The sequence below is a fragment of the Rousettus aegyptiacus genome, unplaced genomic scaffold (genome assembly GCF_014176215.1).
Source record: "Rousettus aegyptiacus isolate mRouAeg1 unplaced genomic scaffold, mRouAeg1.p scaffold_m13_p_13, whole genome shotgun sequence".
In the NCBI taxonomy this organism is placed as follows: Eukaryota; Metazoa; Chordata; class Mammalia; order Chiroptera; family Pteropodidae; genus Rousettus; species Rousettus aegyptiacus.
This window is the reverse complement of record NW_023416288.1, coordinates 45,836,006-45,858,605: the sequence shown is the minus strand read 5'-3', so window position 1 is coordinate 45,858,605 and position 22,600 is coordinate 45,836,006. Positions and strand designations below refer to the sequence as shown.

At 65.0% G+C, this 22,600-nt stretch overlaps 1 protein-coding gene across 1 annotated transcript in view; it reads right to left on the bottom strand.

Annotated features, from left to right (window-relative positions):
* Positions 1-457: 457 nt before the first annotated feature.
* The window catches only part of PKD1L1 (polycystin 1 like 1, transient receptor potential channel interacting), a 53,070-nt gene continuing 30,927 nt past the window's right edge, over positions 458-22,600 (bottom strand). The window contains exons 30-46 of the mRNA XM_036230217.1: positions 22,308-22,446; positions 21,367-21,451; positions 20,835-20,999; positions 19,635-19,753; positions 17,434-17,544; positions 14,057-14,177; positions 13,100-13,183; positions 12,451-12,617; positions 11,556-11,790; positions 10,645-10,749; positions 10,268-10,408; positions 9,808-9,942; positions 8,327-8,557; positions 7,166-7,327; positions 6,685-6,855; positions 2,205-2,538; positions 458-564 (exon numbers count right to left, since the gene is read on the bottom strand). Coding sequence (XP_036086110.1) covers positions 458-564; positions 2,205-2,538; positions 6,685-6,855; positions 7,166-7,327; positions 8,327-8,557; positions 9,808-9,942; positions 10,268-10,408; positions 10,645-10,749; positions 11,556-11,790; positions 12,451-12,617; positions 13,100-13,183; positions 14,057-14,177; positions 17,434-17,544; positions 19,635-19,753; positions 20,835-20,999; positions 21,367-21,451; positions 22,308-22,446 — 2,612 coding nt within the window. The remainder of the gene's footprint in view (positions 565-2,204; positions 2,539-6,684; positions 6,856-7,165; positions 7,328-8,326; positions 8,558-9,807; positions 9,943-10,267; positions 10,409-10,644; positions 10,750-11,555; positions 11,791-12,450; positions 12,618-13,099; positions 13,184-14,056; positions 14,178-17,433; positions 17,545-19,634; positions 19,754-20,834; positions 21,000-21,366; positions 21,452-22,307; positions 22,447-22,600) is intronic.

Genomic DNA, 22,600 nt, shown 5'->3' with positions numbered 1-22,600 from the left:
TAAAACAGATCCGAAATGTGCTTTAACTCTCATGAATGGATCGCTTTGTGTGTGTCTTCCAAGTTTCAGGCAAAATAATTTTTTTTTTTTTTAAAAGCAAAAATGTTCTTGGTTGCTAAGGATTTATGTCTGGCTCAAAACCATCCTGGTTTCATAAACTTGAAATTCTTCTAGATTCCAGGAAAAGAGATCTCAGCTTGTCGGTGAGCGCACGGAAAATTCCAGCCTGTGCCGAGCGCGGCGAGTGTTGCTGGCTGAGGATGCGGGCAGCAGGGTCTCTGCGGGAAGGGAGCAGCAGGTGTCCGAGCGGGCAGCCGGGAGAGCCGGGGGAGCCCGGCGCCCTCCGCGGGTGGACTGGGGAGAGCTGGCAGGCCCGAGCCGTGAGGAGCCACGTGGAAACCCCCGCGGAGTGCAGGGGGGCAGTTCTTGGAGTCACCTCCAGGGGTGGGGGGCTGGCTCAGTCACTGGTCCGCTGGGCGGAGAAGGCGGACTGAGGGAAGTGGGGCTTCCGAGGTGAACCCAGGTTTCTGGCTCGAGCTGCGGGGTAGACAGTTGCACCATTCGCTGTAAGAAGAAACTCAAGAATTAGGGACACTTTGGGGAAAATGACCTCGCCTTTCAAAACCTTAGCTTCTTCCACAAAGTGGAGAAAACATCACGTACTCTATAGTTGTTATAAAATCAGGAAGTTTTAGGAACCATCTAAAATGCCCAGGACGGAGAGCATGCTGGTGCAGCCTTCCTCCAGCCCCCCGCCCCCGCCCCCGGCCCCCCACCCCCGGCCGTCCGGCCCCCGCCCCTGCACCAGCCCCCAGGCCTGTTCCGGGGAGGAGGCTGACCCTCCCCCTGCTCTCTGCCCCAGGCCCCTCCTTCATCCAGCTCTCCTCGCTCACGCTCAGGGGGCCGAATCACGGTGGGCCGCTGCTGGAATGCAGCCGTTTCCTGGCAGGGGAATGACATTTTTATACGTTTTAAGAGACAGAGCGGGTTCTTTTCGCTCCCTGCTGGTTCCCCTCGCGCCCCTTCCCGGCTCCTTCCATCACAAATAGCTGGATGCCTGACAGAGGGCGTCAGTTAGAAGGCAAGACAACACACCAACCCAAACGAGGGAACAGTGCTGAATCCCACCAGGGCGATTTCCCAAAGCGAACCATTCAGGGGATCACGGAGATGTGAAAGCATGAACACACGTGCACACGCACACACACGCACACACACGTACACACACACACGCACGTGCACACACGCACACACGCACGTGCACACGCGCACACACGCACGTGCACACGCACGCGGTTCTCCTGTCCACGACCCATGGCCCCTCTTTTTCTTTGACAGTCCTCCCCGTTTGCGTACAGGTGTGTGCGTGTGAGTGTGTGTGCGAGTGCCTGTGTGTGTCTGTGTGGGGGGAGGGAGAGGTGTCTCCGGAGGGCCCGGGGGTCCTGCTCTCTGGGCGGTGCTTTTGGAGGCGGTGGGGCCTGAGAGCTGTGCCCCGACGCCCGAGCCCCGGGCAGGACCTGCCTGCCGCAGCCCGGGAGGACGCCCGCCCTGGGCCGTGTGCTGCCGGCAAGTGGGCGGCAGTTCGGTGCTGGGGAGGCGGGGGCGCACGTCACCAGCTCCACTGTGGGTGTCACTGGAGCTCGGGGACGGCCTGGGCCTGGCTCGTCTGCTGGCGTGACCGAGAGCCGCACGCGAAGGCGTGGAACTGCACGAGGAACCCAGACCCCGCCCGGGCAGGGGGCCCAGACCCCGCCTCCAAACTGTAAGTGAGGCTGACGTGATCTGCTTTATGAGGATGAATCCTTCATAGAGAATATCGATACGTCGCTTCCGCCTCGGCCTCCGAGAGGCGCGCAGAGGAGGCCGTGATGAGCTGACGTGGTCTCCGTGTCTGAGAAAACGCAGGCTGGCCGGCATTCTGTCCCCGGTCCGCAGGTGCCCACAGCTGACCGCGGCACCCCGCCCTTTCCCCATCGGCTCCCTCGAGGCCGTCCCACGAAACCCGCGTCCTGCCCGCCTCGTCCATCACGGCGTAATTGTTCTGGTTAGAATGAAGCAATGATTAGATTTTTCCAGGGAGCTTCATTAGGAGGAGGAAAAATTAAATTTGCTAAGACAAGGAGGAAACGTTTGAATAAAGATTATGACCAGTGATTGAATTGCAGGTCCCCGAATGCTCAGCGTGATTCAATTCTGACACGCACTGGGCAGCGAGGGGCGAAGGCCTGGCCTTCTGCGCAGAAGCCGCCCGTCCACGGACAGCGCCTGGCGCTGGCAGCCAGCAGGCGCGGGGCGGCAGGTGGCCTCTCGCTCCACAGGCAGAGCCCGGCCCTGGCAGCATGTGGCGACGGGCCCATGCACCCCACGGAGACCCCGCGACACACCCTGCCGAACCCCGAAACGCCTCTGAGGAGGGTGAGCACGTCTCCATTCTGCCTCCGAGGTGACAGGGGCCTCGAGAGCCTGAGAAGCCCAGTGGGAAGAGCGGGACTCGCATCCTGTCCTTGTCTCCACGCGGCCCGGTGGCTCCGGGGCCATCTGCAGGGGGAGAGGACCCGGGGCCCTGCCAGGCGCAGTCCGCGCACCCTGAGCCCCCAGAGCCGGCGTCCTCCCCGCCGTCCTCCCCAGGGTCCTTCCCGGAGTCCTCCCGCCGCCCACACACGGCCGGCCTCGTGGAGAGTGATGGCCGCCGGCCAGCGTGGGCCGCACTCAGGCAGGGAGCCCTCTCGCCGCGCCGTGCCGAGGGCGGGCTGGTGCTTCCCGCGGTGGAAGCATGTCCCCGGGGCCCCCGTGCTGGCGCCCTGGCTGTGGCCCTCAGGCAACCTTGCCAGCAAAGACGGCTTTGCAGAGGTGGCGCCGTCCGGAGCCAGAAGGGCCTCCGTGCCTGAGCCTGTCCTTCCGCGAAGGGCGTTTGGACGCAGACACAGAGAAGGACCACGGGTCCGCGGGCCACGGGCAGGGGCCTGGAGCCCGCCCTTCGCCCCCTCGCGGCCTCAGCCTCAGGAGGGACCCGCCTGTGACACCTTGGACTTCTGGCTTCCAGACTGCAAGGCAAGTCCTACGTGGCCTCTGCCACGGCGGCCACCGCAGACTGAAGCCGCAGCGCACACAGAGACTGTAAGGCGGGCAGGGCACCGGCACACGGACCTCTCGCCTGACGCCTACGGCACAGCCAGGCCTTCCCGCGACGCTGAAAGGGGCTGATCGAGCCCCGTGGACCCCGACTTACTCCCGAGTTCCCTGGGAGCGTCACCCCGACGACCAGGAAAGCTCTCATCGGCTGAAGTCACTATCACCCTCACTCTGCCGGTCCCTGAGCCCACTTCCGCGGCCCGCAACTACCCCAGGGTGGCGCCTGGCAAGGGTCAGGGGACCAGCGGCGAGAGGTGGCCCTCCGATGGCTTCCTGTGTCCTGAAAGCCACCGACCTTGGGCTCAGGCACTGACCCTTCCACACTTGGGGGCTCTGCAGATCCGCAGCAACTGTCATTGTCACGAGGACCTCGATGTGCAAAGCGAGCGCAGGGTCTCGGCCAACGCGGTGCCAGGCTCCCCTCCCGGCAGCGGACGCGGCGCCTCCACCCCCCCCCCCCCCCGCTCCCGTCACAGACGCTGTGCCCGGCTCCCCCCCCAGACCCTCCCGGCAGCGGACAGGGCACCTGGCCCCCCTGCCCCGGCAGCGGACATGATGCCACAGCACCCCCCCTCCCCAGGGCCAGACGAGGCACCGCAGCGTCGTGTGCGGACTCCGACAACGCCAGGCGGGCCGCGTGCCGGGGCTGGGCGCTCGCCTTCCCCGATGTCCCTGCCCGACTCAATCGTGCTCGTCCAAGCAAGTCGAGAGGACACCGTGGGGGACCGTGCTGGCATCTCCAGGGCGCATGGGCGGCCTTGGGAGCCTGGCCACCCCTGGCAGCTGGGCACGGATCATTTGGGCAGGAGCTGCCCGGGGCACGGTCCTTCTGCTCGGCGAGAAGCGCCCACTCGGGCAGCTCGGGAGGACAGCCACGGGGCCCGGCGGGAGAGGACGGGCTGGCGGCCGTGGCATTTCACAGCCGTGAGTCACTCAGAACACACAAAGGACGATGTGACTCGCAGGCGGTTATGGGTCGCTCCCAGCAACTTGTCCTTCCAGTTTATACAGATATGAATCTTTATTGCTAATCGTTAAGATGGAAAACACCGCCTGGGAGTTAGGAAATGCCCGCAGACTGTTCCCTCAGCTGCCAGCACACAAAGGAGGCTCTGTCCCCAAGGCCGCCGGCCCCGGGAACGCAGCGACACCCACTGCGGAGAGCGGCCCCTGCAGCTGGGACACACCGGTGACCTCACCGAGCGGCCGGCCTGCCCAGCACAACCAGGGTAGAGATGGTGCTCCGCTGACGACTCCCCACACCCACCCGAGGGCGTCGGGGGGGCAAAGGCAGGGCCGGCTGGGCCCGCTGCCCAAGACACGGGTCTTGGGGCCACGGGCTGCGGCCCGCGAGGGCTCACGGGGGCCCGTGCCACGTGCCCGCAGCAGCGCCGGCCACGCCGCACGCTCAGGCTGCAGCCCCGCGAGCTGGGCGTCGTCCGGCACGTGAGCGGGGCTCCGACCTGGCCGTCACTCCTCATCCTTCGCCCGGCGGCAGAGGTTTGGATGTGGTATCATCAGACACAGCACTGGCTTCGAACCTGAGCTATATTCTTATTTTTTAAAAACTGTATCCATTCCTTTTTTATTATGAATATGGCTTAAAAATTAGTGATGGATATTGAATTGTATCAAACGCCATCATGGAGGACGTCAAAAGCTAGTCTCCATTTCTGATAAAGGTTATTTCGTATTTCTAATACTTAAACATTTCTGTTCCTGATTAAAACTCACGATCGTAGGATAGTACTCTTTTAACCTGAGGCCGACTTGGATTTGCCGATGTTGAATGGATTTTTTGGTACTAAAATCAATAAAACTGGCACGTGGTTGTTTCGCCTTTTAAATTTGAGATACTTTGTTCCAGTTTTGTTCCTGATAATTACTCTGTTTCGCAGAAGGGCGTTCGGAGCCGTTTCCTCTGTCTCTAAGCCCTGGGGGAGCGAGGGGCACGGCCTGGCGTGCTTCTCTGGAGCGGGGCGAAGGTGCGCTGGGGGCTAAGGCCCCGACGCCGTCCCTGGCTGCCCTCGCCGCCGGCGTCTGCAGCTCAGGTGGCCTCCTTCGAGTCATCGCCGCTTCCTCATTTCTGCTTTGTGTAGTCACTGTGCTCGCTTTGCCCAGCGTACTTAGCTGCGTGTTGAGTAACGATTTATCTATATGTGGCTTGTTACGGGAGTCGTCTCCTGGGTTGATTCATTTTTGCTGTTTCTTGTTAAACTGGGCGGGAGCGCGCGCGCTCTGCCGTCACGGGCCCCGCCCACGACACGGCCGCAGGTCGCCCCCCTGGCTCTGCCTGTGCTGCGGCCTCGGCCTCGTTCTCCCCTTTTCTTTCCGTCTGTTTCCGTCTTTAACTCTCGATTTTCCGTGTGCGTCTTTGTTCCGCCTTCCAGCTCCCCGCTCTGGGCTTCGCGCTCTAACTTCGCGAGGGGCCTTGTGGGCTCGCTCCGTGCGTCCTGGTTACGGCCGGCCTGTCCACGACGACCACTTTCAGAGGCCCGACCTTCACCCCTTCTCTGCGGCCGCTTGTCAAGACCCTCCCCGCGGCACGTCGCCGTGATCCAGTGCTGGCCCGTGTTCCTGCGGCTGCTCCCCTCTGCACGCGGGAGCCACTTCCGGGTGGTGGTGGTTATGGGCGCGGCGGTGCTGGGTGAGTCTGAGTGGCAGGCACCTCTGGTCCTCGCTGTCACCTGGGGATGCCACTCACTGCCACCCCAGCGTGTGGCCACGCATGCTCTGGCTGCAGAGAGTCTGGCCCTCGGCGAAGCCACAGCCAGAACGTGCGTGACCTTGGCGTCCGGCTCGTCCGCCTCTGCAGCACATCCCCGGCCGGAGCACGTGGACCGCGTGGCTCGGTCCGCAAGCCGCCAGCAGCCCACCTGCTGCCACAGCGGCGGCTTCCGACGGGGGGCTTCCTGCAGGCCCGCTCCGCAGCCCCGCGGTGCCGGCGTCCGGGGCGACCCCGCGAGCTCTCCTCTGCGCGCGTGGCCCCTCTTCCGCGCGGTGCCGGCGTCCGGGGCGACCCCGCGAGCCCTCCTCTGCGCGCGTGGCCCCTCTTCCGCGCGGTGCCGGCGTCCGGGGCGACCCCGCGAGCCCTCCTCTGCGCGCGTGGCCCCTCTTCCGTGCGGTGCCGGCGTCCGGGGCGACCCCGCGAGCTCTCCTCTGCGCTCGTGGCCCCTCTTCCGCGCGCCCTTGGCGTGGCGGCGTCCTGGCTCCCGCGGCCCCACCTCGCTGTGCCCGGCCGCCGTCCCGGGGACGCTGGCCTCGGGTCAGACATTCCTGGGCGTCTGGGAGGCTGAGGTTTCTGTCTCTGCCCCTCGGTCCCTTCGCGGGTCCCGCTTGTAACCACGAGGGAGGGGACGCGGAGACACCGAGTGAATCACGTGCACAGGTTCACGGTTACGCGGTTCAGGTCCGGCCGGAGCCCACCTGGGCACCTGTGCCGCCCACCCTTACGAGACACGCGAATGGGCCTGTGACTTGGACCAGGGCCTGCGTCGAACCTCCTTTAGGACTTAAAAGATAAAGGCAACAAACATATTTTCATTCGCTTACCCCAGTAGCTCGGTCAGCAGAAGCCCTCGCCAAGGGCTGGTCTTCCGGCCTGGCCCCCGTGGGGGCCCCGGGCCGCTGCTCCGGACGAGGCGACCATGGGCTGTCGGAGCAGCTGGTGACCTTGAGCAGCAGCTCATCCAGCAGGCACGCAAACTCGTCCAGGCTGGGGGGCTGCGGGAGGGCAAGTGTCTGCTTGGCTTTGTCCGCCCTCGGGGGGGGGTGCCTACACTCAGAATCCCGACTAGAGGGGCAGGCGGGGGTGTGCACGAGTGTGTGCCGGGGAGACCCACGAAGCCCAACTTTCCCGCCACACAGGGTCATTCTAAGGTATAGGGACTTAAGGGAGAAGAATGGGCTTGTAACCCGTGTCTCTGCAATGACATTCGGCACAAAATCGCCTCACGCTTTATAAGTGAGAGCGGGAATCTTCAACGAGGCCGCCCGTGCGGAGGCGCGCGCCAGCCCCGGGCCCCCCGCTCACGTGGGCCTCGCGCGACTCGGGCCCCTCCGGCCGCGGCCCCTCCGGCCCCGGGCACACGCACGCCGTCCCCCACACGTGGGCAGCGACGTCTCTAAGTCGCACAAGAGGTTGGCTTCGGAGAGGTTTTCTCTTTCGGGCAAAAGTCATGAAGGAACCTTTCAGCTAAGAAGAAGAAATAAAGACAAATTTCATGCTATTAAGCAAAAAAAAAGCTTTTTCAATTTGTTCGACTGCAAAGCGGAGCTGACATGTGATGGTGCTTTGCTTCCTTTGGGTAAGACAGTCATTGCTCAGCAAAACGGGCAGCAGATGCTCGCGAACTGAGCTCTACTGCAGCGGGCTGGACCCGGCGCGGACGTCGGCGCCGCTCCGGAGGATGGAAGATGCTTCCAACGCTCACGGCCGAGGACCGGGCTGCGGGGCCGGGCCGGGCCCCCGAGGGGCTGCGGCTCACCTGGCCCCGGCGAGCCCCACCAGGTGGCACGTGGACCCTGCCGCGGCCACGTGCATGCCCATGCCCGGGCGTGTGTGTGCTGTGTGCAGTGCCCATGTGCAGAGTGAATGTGTGTGCACCTGTGCGCGTGTGCACACGTGCACAGTATGCATGTACATATATGTGCCCCATCACATGCACACGCGCAGTGTGCACGAGCATGTGTGTAGTGTGCATGTGTGTATGCATGTGTGCACATGTGCATCTGTGTGCTTACGTGGACCTGTTGTGTGCATATGTGTGCAGTGTATGTGCATGCGTGCACACACGCATCTCTGTGTGCGCATGTGTGCAGGTGTGTGCAGGTGTGTGTGTGCGTGCATGTGCCGTGACTAGATCTGCCAGTAGCAGATCAGTAGGAGGGAGGTGCACAGGGAGCCCCATTCCTAACGCAGCCCCGAACTCAGAGAACACGTCCCGTGATGCTGGCTGAGACGCGATGCCGTGAGATGGAAAGACTCAGACAATAAGGCAGGGGACAGCCTGCAAGGGAGCAGCGAGAGGTGGCAGGAAGGGCTGTGGCTGGCTCAGTGCTGCCCGGGCTGGGAGGCTTCCTGGAGGAGGCGGCACCCCAGACCGGTCAGTAGTCCTGTCGGAACCGTCTGGCCGACTGCTGAGCCCCTGCCCGGAGCAGGAGAGAGGGGCCGCAGGGAGGGGTGTGCACTTACCATCCCAGACCACAGCGCGCTCACGCCCACGAGGAGGGTCACACAGAGCAGCACCGTGGCCCGGCCGCCCGCCTCAGACAGGCCGGCAAGCGCATCTCCGTGGCCGCCGCCTGGCAAACGCCGCAGCAGCAGGGGGAAGGCAGCTGCGAAGGTGTCAGAGGGCGGGGCCTGGCTGGGGAGCAAGAGGCTTCGCAGGTGGGCGTGGGCGGCCAGCAGCAGGACGCCGGCCAGCTGCAGGGAGAAACCGCCACAGGTGAGTTTCTGGGCGCTGCGTCACGGGGCCCCAGACCCATGTGGGGGCTTCTAAATGCTTTAAAACAACACAGGGTTTGCAGAAGTGCCTTTTGAATTGTTGATCACATCATTGGGGCGTGAGAACCCGGCCCCCGAAGGCCTGTCAGGCGCACCCGCACCCTCCCCCAGGGCCCACATCAGCTCTGCCCGCCCCAGCCTCAGGCCCGGCGCCTCCCTCCGCCAGCGGCCCCAGCTCCCTGCACCCCGACTGCTGGAGGCCTCGCTTGCTTCGCAGCCCCATCGTCTTTGCTCCCGGCACCCGGCAAAGCCTCAGTAAAACACACCACTCGAGACGGAGCAGGACGGGGCAAACGAGGGGTCGGTTTAGCCGAGACAAAGGCCCGGGCAATGGGGGGTATGTCAGGCCCAAGACACACACATGTCCCTCCCTCACGCACACAGCCCTGGCGCCGACCAGCACGGCGGACGAGCGGCCAGTTGTCACAGGTCCTCGGGGTCTGCATATTCACCGGCCACCGGGGGGCCCTCCTGAGCCACAGCACTGCCGTCTCTGTGGCACGGGGCCACCGGCCTCCATTCCCGGTCCGAGCGCTGGCCCTGCACCAAGCCCCTCGCGGGTCCACGGGAACCGCCTAGTGCCACCCTCTCCCCAGGTGGCGTCACAGGCCATAGGCAGGTGCAGGGCGGGAAACACACCAAGAGTCCCACGTCTCTAGCCTCTACCATCAAACCGGCCGGTTCCCTGTTCCCCGATCCCGTGTGTGTCTAACTTCTGAGCGGTGGGAATTCTGCTTAGTGTGGACACGATGCAGTTATATCCCTCTGGGCCTCTGTGCGATGCAGCAGCGGGAGAGACCTCAGCCCACAAGGGGCAGGGCCTGGGGGCACCCTCGTCTCTGGGCTCAGACCCTGTTCCTCCCTTTGCAAAAGAGCCAGGCCCCATCTTGGTCTGATCATGAAGTGGGGGGACCCAAGAGGCCATGACCTTGCTGGCGCTTAGAACAAGCTCGGCAGCGGCAAAGGCCGTTTACGTCCCTGCGGCGGCGGCAGCAGGCTGGGCGGGCACGGCACACGCCATGCGTGTAGTGACTGACCCCGCGCACCTGCTGGCCCCGGGCCTAACGCACCCATGACGGCCCAGAGGCCTGGGGTCCCGGCCGGTGCCCCCCGCTGAGAAAGCCCTGCCGAAGCGGAAGCCAACGCCCGGGCTCTGCTGTTCACCTCACCCCTGGCGCCAAGATGCTGGGCAGCATGCGACACGTCACGGAGAAGCCGGGCGCCACCGCGGCCCGAGTGCCGAGAAGGTGAGCGCACCGCAGGGTCAGCAGCAAGGACAGCGCCCCCTGGAGCCGCCGCGTCCCCTGCGACGGGAGAGCACACGGTCAGGGCGCCAGGCCGGCCACGGGTGTTCACGCCCGGGCCCCGCGCGGCAGGGGTGTGGCGCTCCCGCAGGGCGCGGAGTCCAGGCGCCGGCAGTGCCACACGCGCCAGAGCTGGGCCGCGTCCCTGCCGCGGACCCCTGCCCGGCCTCCCCGTGCGTCGCCTCCAACAGAGCTCGCCCCTGTCGGGGGTGGCGTGAGGGAAGGAGGTGCAGGACTTGGAGCCTGACCGCCTCTGTCCCCGCGAGCTCTTCCTTCAGCCGCATCTCAGAGCATTCCCGTTTATGTCACCGGGACGCCACCGTACCTGATTCCAAGATGCCACGTGACTGAGGTCCACGAACTCCTGGAAAAACCCTTTGTGGAACTGGTCGGTCACCTCCCCAGCAAGCGTGGCCAGGTGGCCGGAGGCTGCACAGCAGGCGAGGCCGGCTCCAGTGGCGCACAGCTGCAAGGCGCAGGGAGGGGCCGTCAGACAGCGGCCGGCCCGCCGAGACGAGAGCCGCAGGGCCGGGGGCGAGCGCCAGTGACAGTGGCCACAGACACCGCCGTGGCCTGGGCGGGATGGGAGACTGCAGCAGAGGGAGGCCGCCGAGCGCGTGCCGGGTCCCGCCAGAATCATTCCCGTTTTGGGGTGAGAACTTCCTGCTGAGGGTCTGTGAGGGAACCGACACGAGCCGCTACCTCTAGCCAGTTGCCCGGTTTTCGCCAGTGGCCGCGGACGCCCTTGTCAGCCATGCCGCAGAGGTGGGAGCACAAGAGGACCAGGGCGAGCACCAGGAAGGCCAGCTGAGGGGACAGCGGAGGGGCCAGAGGTTGTGCTCAGGTCTGGACGCCTGGCCGTGCTGGCTCGGACGTGCCCAGAAGCCTGGCTCCCTGCCTCCAGCCCCCAGGAGCCCATGTCAGCACACGGCCGCCAAGGCCCGCCGGGCCGGCACCCCTGGGAGCATGCCCTAGGAGGGCCGTGCCGCCCCCACAGGCCCCAGCCCGGCCCCGCCGCGTTCCTGGAGGCCCATGTCCCCCCACATCCACGTGGGGACCCCTGACTGCAAGCGCTGTTCTGGAGATGGGGCCTCTAGGGCAGGGATTAAGGTCACACGTGGTCCCAAGGGTGGGTCCTGGTGTTGGGTTGTTGTCCTCACAGGCAGACAAAGAGACTGCAGACCACTCTGCCCGCCACGTGAGGACAGCAGCTGGCCGTCTGCAGCTGGGAATCGGTCCTCGGCAGCCCTGACCAGGCGGCACCCTGACTCTACCTCCGCCTTCAGGGCTGAGGGCACGGGGTCTGCCGTTTACCCCCGCCCCTCCCAGGCACGGTCCCTTGGGACGGCAGCCTGAGCTAAGGCCTCAGGGCAGGACTTGGGTCTGGTCCCAGGGTGACCACACCCCGCGGACTGTGCCCTGGTGCCAGCCTCACTGACGAGCTGGCTCCCCTCAGGGGTCCTCTTCACCTGCGCCCACGCCTGGCGGGCTGCTGGCGGTGTGACAGGGACGGCAGGGTCTGGGTGCGGAGTGGGCGAGTGGCAGGCACGAGGCCTGGCTGGTGGGGAGCTGCGCTCTACACACAGGCGAGTGGCTGGGGCCCATGGACTCACCTCGAGGAGCATGTGCAGGTGCCCCCGGGCCGAGTCCCCACGGAAGACAGACACTGACTCCACCAGGGAGGAGAGCGCGAGGCCCCCCGCGGGGCGCACCTCAGCGCGCAGGGACACGCTGGTGAGGAGGCGGGTTGGCGGGTTGTAGAGGGTGAAGTGCACGGAGACGGCCCTGGTGCCGCGGTCGATCCAGCGGCGGCCCCTGAGCTGGGCCAGGGCGGCGAGGGCGGTGGACCTGCAGCGGGCAGGCAGGGCAGGGAGCCTCACGGAGAGCGCCGGACCGGCCTCACCCCCATCCCGACAGGCCCCGTGCACCACCCCGACCGGCCTGCGCCCCTTGTGTCAACCCCTGACTGACTTGCACCCCACCCCAACCGGCCCATGCACCACCCCCTGACCAGCCCGCACCCCACCCCTACTGGCCCCGGGTCTCCAGGGCTGCACAGATGGCCTTCTGTGCCCTCTGACCGCCAACAGCCCTCTGGCCCTCTCCTTGCCCAGGGTGAGACCCAGACGTGCCCAGATGAGACCCCCCCAGGCCGAGGGATGAGAGGCCCACCCCACTCCATGGACCCTAGAGCACGCGGTGTGCAGGCCCCGCTGTGAGGAGCGACCACTGCAGGCCCGTGTCGGGGATAGGATGTCTCCCTCACTGTCCTTAGTGTTCTCAAAGGCACAGGCTGCCACAGCTGCCCCGAGCTCCCTGGGGGTCTCAGACAGTTCGCGTCACCCGGGTGCAGCACAGGCCCAGGGAGGTGCAGGGGACGGTGCCACTGTCCCGGGCTCAGTGCAGGACAGCGTGGTGCCCTGCTATCCCCAGGAAGGGACAGGGCCAGCTCTGCTAGAGTGACTGACAGGCCAGCATGGACAGTGCTGACCCCCGAACCACACTGACCTCGTCCTGCCCAGGCTGAGCTCGCAGTCCGGCCTGCAGCCCCTGGCGCCACTCAGGGCTTCTCCCTGCATCTCTGGGTCTGTCATGGAGGGGGTTTTGGGGCCTCCAACTTTGGGGCAACATGGAGAAAAAGAGTCTTCGGCCAGTGCTGAAAACGGTCCAGAAAGCTGCAGAGGAACCGGAACCAGGGGAAGGACCAGGGGACGGGTCAGACACACGCTGTGGGTCCGCCCTGCGCCCTGGGTGCCTGCGCCTGGCCGCACGCAGCAACGTGCTGCCCTGGAACACGGCCCCGCCCCTGAGGCCTGCGTGGTCCCCGGCTCCAGCCTGGGCTCCCGACCGGCATGCTGGGCGGGGGCGTCAGGAGAGTTCCCATGAAGGCCAACGAGGTGACGTGCCTCCTCCCCCCTGCCCCCCACATTGGCACAAGACAGCGATGTTCTATCCTCAGACACTTAGAACAGGAACGCCCAGCGGGAGGAGCAGCTGGGAGGGTCTGGCAGGAGCTGAGAAAGGGAGGCCCACGTCCCCGGCCCTGATGACCTCGGTCGTACTGGGCACCCAGAGATGGAGCGGCTGGCTGGCCCTGCCTGAAGCGACCTGGACCCCAACCTAGTGGGTTTTAGAGGGATGGGAGGGAGCATCCTACCTCACGTGGATGGCTGGGAGCGCCTCTCAGCTGCCTGATGATGAGAGAGCCCATCAGGTGGCACGTGCCCCCGACTGCTCCAGGCTGGAAATGGGAGAATGAGACCCGGTGTGCCGCGAGCCTGGGGGCAGGCGGCACAGGCAGGGGGGATGGGCAGGCGGGACGGGCAGATGGGAAGGCGGGCAGGTGTGGGGCACAGGGCGCGGGACACCCAGGCCACCCGGTCACTGTCCCTTGAAGACATTCTCGGGCTTGACCAGTGCACCGGGAAAGGTGGCAGTGGCCCTGGTCTCTGTGCCAAGTCAGAATGAGCACTTTGCCTGTTTTCCTAAAGTTCCTCCAGTGTCTCCCTGGCAACTACAGACCGCACCAGCACTGGGAGAGGAAGTACCGAGTTTGAGGAAAGTGAGACAAAGTCATTTTATCTTTGCGAAAAGGTAGACAGGAAAAGGTAACCTGCGAATAGGGTTCCTGTATAAGCTGTGTGTTCGCTGCATCTTTTTAAGTCCCTGGGACAGGCCTCGTCTCCTTCTAGAAGCTCCCTGGATGCTCCTGTTGTAGCTGTTTGCTCTCCTCTGTCCCAGGGGTGCCCCGTGTCCCCGTGTCACAGCATGTTGCATTCTGATCCGCCTTCCACCCCCATTGGCCTGTGAGCTCCGCGGCCCGGCCACACCCCGCGTCCTGGCCACACCCCGCGTCCGGCCCTGGCCTGGCAAATGCAGGGACTGGAGAGGCTCAGGCAGCTGGGTGCGCACGCGCACGTGTGTGGAGGGGAGCGGCAAAAGCATGCTGGGCACAGAAGGACAAGGTGCTCAGGGTCACGTGCGCCCACCACAGACAGGCCCTGGTCTTGCAACCTGCAGTGCCGCAGGCCGAGTGTTTTGGGGGGTTTCATGCTGCCCACTGCGGCGGGCTTTGCCGTGACAGCAGCAGGGCGGGGAGTGGAGGGAGGCCCACCTGAGCGCCCGGCGCGCCCGCGGGGGGCCCGCCCGGGAACAGGCCGTCCAGCAGCGCGCCCCGGCTCCAGCGCCACCACGCGTCCACGCCGCCCGGGCTGCCAGGGGCACCTCCGGCACGTCTGAGGTGAGAACAGGAGCAGAACGTTACTCCTCTCTCACGCGAACGTCGGGTCCCCTGCAGAGTCGAAGCGCGCCGTCCGCAGTACGGGGCGCCCCCTCTCCGCGGAGGCAGGCGGAGGGCAGCGCCACCGACTCGGCCCTCGAGCAGATCGCCCGCTCGCCCGCTCGGCGAATGTCACTGCGCAGTGGCGGCTGCTGCCAGGCACAGTCCTCGGCACCGGGTGCTGCAGGCAAACCCCGGGGAGGCACAACAAAGCAGCACACCGCGTTAGGGAGACAGCCGAGCGGGCGGGGCGGGCGGAGGTGGAGAGCCGGCAGGTGGACCGTTTAGTTCAAGTGGCCACGGAGCGCCTCAGCACGAGGTGGCATTTCAGAAAAGGCCTGAAGGTGCTGAAGGGTGAGCCACGGGGACGGCCGCGGGCGGGTGTTCCAGGCGGGGGGACGGCGAGGCGAAGGCCTGAACGTCCCCGGGGGTATGGGACCCGCGGGCCAGACGGCCCCTTCTCCCACTGCCGCCGGCTCGGCACGGGCCTTTCTTCCCCAGCCAAGGAAACCAGAACCTCCCCTCCTCACCGCACCCCACGGCCTGGGCGATGGGGCAGCGCGGGCCGGGTGCGGGCGGCGCATCGACCACGCTCGTCAGGGTCCGCTTCACTTCCCGAATGAGGCACGGACATCGGACCCACGGGGCCGATCACCTCAGCTGGCCGGGACACACGCTGGGGGGAACGAACCTGACTTCGTGACAAAGTGGACAACGTAAAGGAAGACACCGAAGACAAAGAAACGTTTTGTGAGCGTCGCGTTAGTGACGCCGTGAGCGCGCAGATAAGCGCCGACAGCTCGCAGGGCGGCACTGCAGCCTGCGTTAACGTGAGCGAGTCAACGGGACGCGCCCCGAGCGGCCGAGCCAGGGGGAGTCAGAGCCGCACTTGCCACCTGTCTGCGGCACCTGGACGGAGCGGCTGCCTCGTTTCCCGGGGCTGCACGTGGCGGCCGATTCCTTTTGGCTTGGAATTTCACAAAGACTTTACCGAGTTCAGAGAAACGTCAAGTAAAACGTAAACATGCACGAATGCGACCACGTGATACTTCTTCATGAAGGCAGAGAAGCCAAGCAGTCCGGCGGCCTCGCTCCACGGGTGAGGGCGAGGCGAGGGGACGCAGCGAGGGACACGGGCCTGCCCATCCCTGTCCCCAGCATCGGAATGGGGGCTGAGCCCAGGAGCCCTCCCCACTGTGCGCGCTTCCGCCGGGCGCCGGCCGACGCCGCCCCTGAAGGAGCTGCCTGTGAGACGGTGCACTCTGCACAGCCCGGGACACGCCAGCGCGCGCAGACGCAGGCGCGCGCAGATGGACGCCAGCACGCACGGACGCGGATGTGTGCGGACGCCAGCACGCACGGACGGGCGCCAGCAAGCACAGACGGACGCCGGCACGCACAGACGGACGCCACCACGCACGTACGCGGGTGCGCGCGGACGCCAGCACGCACGGACGGACGCCAGCACGTACATACGCGGGTGCGCACGGACGCCAGCACGCATGCGCGGACGTCAGCATCACGGACGGACACCAGCACGCACGGACGGACGCCAGCACGCACGCGCGGGCGCCAGCACGCACGCGCGGACGCTAGCATGCACGGACGCTAGCACGCACGAAAGGACGCCAGCGCGCGCGGCCACCCGCACGTACAGACCTCCCAGCTGGCGGCCAGCGGTCGGGGCAGCGAGGTCCGGCACCGTGCGGGAAACCGTCCCTGTGCGCGCACCGCTCTGCCCTGGGGCACGGCACAGGCGTCTCGGCAGCCACGTTTCTGATGTGGGGACCCAGAGGCTGATCGGTGCGAGAGGCACCAGGCAGAGCCGGCGAACGACAGGTGCCCGGAGAAAACCAACCAGCCCAGCCAGGACCCCGCTTCCTGTCTCCTTCCCAGAGATCCACCTGGCCGCTCCGCGCGTGTGCACAGCGCCACCTGCTGGCATGAACTGCACCTGCACGCGGTGGAGGTGACGGCTTGGGAAGGCACTGAGGGCTTGTCATCTGCAGTCACTGCTGTCTGGGCAAAGGCAGAGGCAGAAAACCCTGCTTTGTTTCCTGCTGGAACGTGCCCCAGTGAGAAGCCGGGTTGCTGGCCGTGGAGAGGCCAGAACCGAGCCCCGCAGTATCCAGGTCCCGCTGCCCTCACGGGTCATGACTCTACACTCCTCAGCATCTGGCGGCTGTCCATCACCCCCTCTCGCACACAGTGAAAATCAGTCCTTAGACAATAGATGAGGTTACACAGATTCACCAGCCACTTGCTTATGTCAAAAAAACAACAAAAATAATTTATATCAAATTAAATTAGTCGAAGACAATACATTCATGGACAAGCTGTGGGAATACACTTTTAAATATTCTCCAGAAAAAGCAGACCTTGGCGCATACTCTTTCCTGCCACTGAAATCGCAGTAAAGAATCGATACGAATTCACACCACGCACTTCAGAATTCAAGGCCGAGCCGCACTGGGAGGAAGAACCATCAGACTGAGTGCTCTTGGGGGGCGAAAATAAACTCCGACCTCTGACGACTGACAGCTTTTAGCGGAAAAGGAATGCAGACGATGACGGGCCCCCTAATTTCAGATACTGAACGTGGAGAATCAAGCACTGCCTCTGGGTGGGAATCACCGCGGCGACCTTACTGCTTCCTGGCTCCTGGTTCCTCCAAGTTCACCTGACCAACATCTATCACTCTTAAAAGGAGAAGGAAATACGTGACCCCCGAGAAGCGGCAGGGGCTTGAAGCTGGAGCCACTTCCTGTGAATTCCAACGATAGCCTCTGGTTGAAGAACTCAGCTGTTTTCCCAGGAAAGGACAGCAACACCCTGTTTCGTCCCAGCATCTTAGCTCCCAGACTGTGAAGTGCCTCAAAACGTCACCTCTTCCTGATTTAAGGAAATGGGGTGCTGCCACGGGCCCAAAGTCTGCTCTTGGAGACCTCCTATGACCCGGAGAGTGTCCCCAGGGTAATGTGATGACCCCGTCTATGTTCTGTGTGGGCTGGTGAGCCTGCCTGGGGTAACATGTCACTCGGAAGTGGCTTAGCTGGTCCGTGGGGCCCACCCCCGACCTGCGCACAGCAGCGTGCGGGCGCGGGACTGGGGCCCGGAGCTCGGTCCCCCCTCGGAGTCGCCAGCCACAAACATCAGTCGTTTTCACTGCGGCAGCCCCGGTCGAGTGGACGCCGGTTCGCCACACGGCTTACCTCGTAAACGTGTCCCGCACGGCCTGGTTGAGAGCGCATTCATCCTGGGAGAACCTCCCGTGCGCCATCAGCAAATGCAGCAGCAGCATGAGGGTGTACACGCAAATGTCTCTGCAGAAAGAAAAATGAAGTGAGCACCCTTGCACACGCCGCGTGTGCAGACCCAGCCGCACACTGCTAACGGAGCCGGGCTTTAATCCCCGGGTGTAAACGTCTGTAGAAGGAGTGAGGTCCGTGCTGAGGTTCATGTTTTTGCACATCAGCCTCCGATTTTTCTAGAACTGGATTTGAAAAACACTCTCCTTGATCTGATGAGCTACCTTTGTGCTTTTCCCAAAACCCAGCTGGACGTGCGTGTGTGCGGCTGTTTTCCAGGCCCTGTGTCCTGTCCCTGGCCTACGTGTCTGTCCTCACCGACCCTGCGGCCCTTGCTCCCTGTGGCTTCATGTTAAATCCCTCAACTTGGTTCTTTTTCAGAATTGCTTTGCTTCCCACGTAAGTTTTAGAATCGGTTCGCCCGCATCTGTGAGAAAGCTTGCCGGGGTTTGGTTTGGAAGAACAGACACCCGGCAGTGCAGAGTGACCCGTGAACACAGCCGCCCTCTCCAGCCCCTCAGATCCCGAGCTCTCGGTAGCGTTCTGCGGTTTTTGGTGTGCGAACTCTGCGGGCTCTCGTGCGTCGGTTTCTAAGCACACGGTTTCTCGGAGCCGCTGTCGACAGCGTTGCTTATTCCGACGTTCGGCTCCACCGGCCTGTGCCGGGGCCAGAGCACGGCGGAGCACACAGCGACTGTCCGGTGGCCTTGCCGGATGCACCCGCGGGTTCTTGGAGACTTTCTCGCAGGTCATTCGGGAGTTTCCGCACCGACAGCCCACAGCATCTGCCACTGGGCTGTCTCGTGTCTCCCTTTTGAGTCTGTAAGCGTCTTGTTTCTTCGTGCCGACGGCAGTGGCTAGTACTCCCGGTGTGAGAGGAGTCATAGGGTTTCACGGACCCACTTTGTGAAAGTTTGGGGACGTTCTCGGGGTGGTGGTGGTTTTTTTCCATGAACGAAGGTTGCATTTTGTTCAGTGCCTTTTCTTCATCTCTTGAGCTGCCCGTGCGGTCTTCCCGAGTCCGTCCTACGGCGAGGCACGTCAGCCGCTCTTTCTCGCGCGTCTCTTCACCCGCGGCCCTCGCCATCTCTCTGCGCGGGGTTTTGTGTTTATTTGTCGAGGAGGCTGGCCGCCTGGCTGTAGTCCCACCGTCTTCTCCCCGCGGGGACCCGCCGGGTGCTCTCACGGGACCTGCGCGTTGGCACGGAGCTCGATCCAATCAGGACGGGGTGTTTGGGTAGATGACCTCCCGGGGGACGTGTTTCCATCAGGACAGACAGAGGAGCCGGTTCTTTCTCTTTCACGTTGCAGTGTTAGTGCTTGGACGCGGCGTTCAGCAGAGGCTGCAGATGTGGTCAGGCTCCCGTCGTCCCCTTCGTCCGGCGGCCGGACAGCTCTGTGCAGGGGTGCATCACACCCCCCCCCTTTCTCCCAGGGCGGCGTTGGTACAGGGAGCACAGGACGGACGCCTCGTCACGTCTGAGAAAGCTGGGTCCCCAGCATCTGCCACACGGCCGGGCATCTGTCCTCACACACTGTGCACGCCAGCAGCTCCCTCGGGAAATGCGGGAGCTCGCGAGCCCTTGACGGACCCCAGTGGAGTTCGCAGGGAAGGTCCCACTGGTGGGGGCACAGGCTCCTACAGCAGGTAGGCCCGCGCCCCACGAGGCGGCGTGGGCGAGAGAGGCGTCCGCGGCGGGGCTGGCGGAGCTCCCGTGAGCACGGCCTCTCTCCGCCGTGGCGTTTTAGCTGGAAACCAGGCCGACGCATCTGGAGCGCCGTGCGCGGCCACACGCATCACCGGCTGCCCGGCGGCCCCGGGCGGCGGGCTTTGTCTCACGCCTCCCATGCCCTGTGTGCCCCGCGTGGAGAGGTGGAAGTCGGCAGCAGGCGGGGCGGGCACGCTGGGGACGGGCTTCGAGCCCGTGCGCCGTCTGCACAGATGGGGCGCCTCGCCCGGCCGGCGTCACGGCCTGGCTCCTCCCGCTGACCCGGGCGTCACCCAGCATTCAGGTGCTGGGGCGGGTTCCGGGCCAGCCGGGGACCCGCCTGTGTGCTGGCTGCGACGCGGCCAGCTGGCAGGACAGGGGGCGGCCCGCACCCACCTGAGCGCCGCCCGCCGGCGAGCCTCTCTCCTCATCCTCGCACGGACGGCTCTCAGCCGGGCCGCGGACGGCGGGCGCGCCCAGCGCAGGCGGCGTGCTCGCTGGCGTGCAGCCAAGGCCTGCGGGGACGACAGCCATGAGCCTGGCGCGGCACACGGGACAGAGAGGAGAGACGCCCCGGGGTGGGGGGGGGGAGGAAGCCAAGACCCAAAGCTGCGAGGGACCCGGACAACGCTGTCCGCAGGCCTGAGGCTACGCCGCACGTGGCCGTGTCCCCTTATGTCACCGCTGCAGGCATCTGTCACATTCGTCTTCAAAACAGGTGCACGCGCTCCTGCCTCGCAAGGCTCGTCGGGACCCGGAGATGGTGAGCGTGAGCCCGGCATGAGCGAGACGCCACGCGGTGGCCGGACAGCGTCCACACTCACGCGTGCACACTCACACGCGTCCACACTCACGCGTGTCCACACTCACGCACACTTCCATACTCACATGCACATCCACACTCACATGTGCAGGCCGGGCGAGGTGGGCGCATGGCCTCGGACGGGCCATCCCATGGCCATTTGGCCATGAGGAGGTCACTGGTCTCTGAGGACTGGCACGGGGCGCAGACGAGCCTGCCTGTGGGCAACCCGATCACGCCCTGGTCACACTGCCACACGTGCACACACCGCCTGCAGACGGAGCCTTCTCTTCCCTCGTGTCACCCACACCGCCCAGGAGAGCGCTGTGCATGGCACAGGAGGAGCCGGGTTGGGAGGGAGGGAGGGGGAGGGAGGGGGAGGGGGAGGGAGGGGGGAGGGAGGGGGAGGGGAGGGAGGGAGGGGAGGGAGGGAGGAGGGGAGGAGGAGGGAGGGGGAGAGAGGGGGCGGGAGGTGAGGACTAAGTTTCTGCAGCTCCGTTGAAATGTAAACGGGCTAAAGTTCTCCATAATTGTGGAGAAGAATTATATTTCTCATTTGCTTGAACATTTAAAATACGCTTCTTTTCACGGTTTCTTTGGGATTGGGGGAAGGTAAGGAAGTGGGTCCCCTGTCCGTCTGTCACGTGCGTGTGCAAAGAAGGATAAGAAGCTAAAACGCGCCCAGTGTCCGGAACCGCACGCGGACATGGATTCAGAGCGTGCGTTCACACACGCACGCCGAGGCTGCCCCCCGATGCTCTGAGCTCCGTGACCACCACGGACCATGTCCCCACCTCCTCAAGCTCGGGCACGTCGCAGCCGGCAGAACGGGGCCTGCGGGTCCTGGAGAATCCCTCCAGCTCGGCACCCAGGTCCTTGGTGGCTTCGTGCAAAGATGCAGCAAAAAAGTGCTCATCGTCTTTCCTTTTCCAAGCGAAGCCCAAAGCCACCAGGCCAATCTGGGGGGAGACGGTGGACATCACGGTCGCCAGGCCGAGTCTGCGCCCCACGGAGCTGGCCCTGCTCCCGTTGGGACCAGACGCACAGCCCAGCCTAAGTATCCGGCAGGGCCACCGCCTCCAGACCCCGCCCCCCACTCCCCAGGTGTGGCCCTGTGCTGAGCCCTCTGCTCTCCAGGGCTCAGTGTCCCCAAACGAACACCGGGGAACAGAGGGATGGCGGGAGCCGATGACAGGCCCACGAGCAGCCCGGTGCAGCCCGGTCCCCGCTCCTCCCGAGCTCTGAAAATGGTTACACGCCCAAGTGGAGCCGCCCCTGCGCCCAGGCCCCGCTGAGGGGACTGACTCCAGCCCAGGGGCTGCTCACCATTAGTGGCTGGGTGACCAGGACGCAGCAGGCCACGGAGAGGGTCAGCAGGCACAGCCACTGCACGCACTGCGTCTGGTCGAACCTGCCCCAGGGAGACGGGCCATTGGTCCCCACCCGGCCGCACGCAGGGGCACGCAGAGGCCGGAGTGTCTGTGCCCGTGGCGTGTGGCCCTGGGTGGCCGTGGGGCTGCGGGGAAGGGGCGGTGGGGCGGCCACCCTGTCGTCCTGCCCAAAGGGGACCCTCTTCCTGCCAGAGGGGCATCGGCCACCCTGGAGCTGCTGACGAGAAAGAGGAAGGGAGAGCCCACGCGACAGAGAGCAGGAGGGGACGGGAGGAAGGCGGTGACAGGGAACGTCACGCCTGCCGAGCCCCGAGCGGCTGAGCTAACGGGGTCGCACTGGGGACGGCGTTTGCCCCAAAAGCCCTACTAATTTGGCACTGCCGTTGTGGCTTAGGGCGGCGTGGGCCCACGGAGCCTCCTGCACAACCCTGGGGTCGCACGCAGCGGCCTGACCCGCCCGGGGACCAGGCCGAGAGGCAGCGCGCGGTGGGACAGTGAATCCGTGGCCCGTGCGCAGCCACCCCAGGTGTGCGCTCTCCCAGACGGCAGGTGACGGCTAAGGACATGCCATTCGCAGCAGCTGGTCCCCTCCTGCCTCGGGCGAGCGTCCTGTGGCTTCTCGTAGCCGCCGGGACGCCACCGGCCAGGTGGAACGCTGCGACCCTGCGAGGTTTGCCGAGGACGCCCCTCACCCCGCGGCTGGGGAGGGACAGTGGGGACCGAAACCACAAGGGCCACGTCCGGGCCACGCCCGACAGGTTCCCAGAAACCTGGGAGCTGGGCCTGTCCCTCCTGGTGGGGTTGAGGGGCAGACGCAAATGCCGGACTTGCCGTCCAAAGGCGGGAGGACGCGGAAACAAAGCTTTCACGGCTCACCTGTATCCTAGCAACCCTGTCCCCAGGCCACAGGCCACGGAGACCGTCCCGCAAGCGGCCCACGCCACGGAGCGCAGCCACGGCAGAGGCACCCGGGGCCACCGGGGCGCGGCACGTGCTTCCGATCCACCGCCGGGGGCTGAGGAAGAGCAGGCAAGCGCAGGCTTGCTAACGGAGCCCGTCGGCCCCATCTGCGCCCAGAGTGGTTAATTTTACATGTCGCCCTGACTGGGCCACAGGTGCCTGTGCTCTTAGTGGAGCGTTACCCTGGGCCTGCGAGTGTGTCCGGGTGG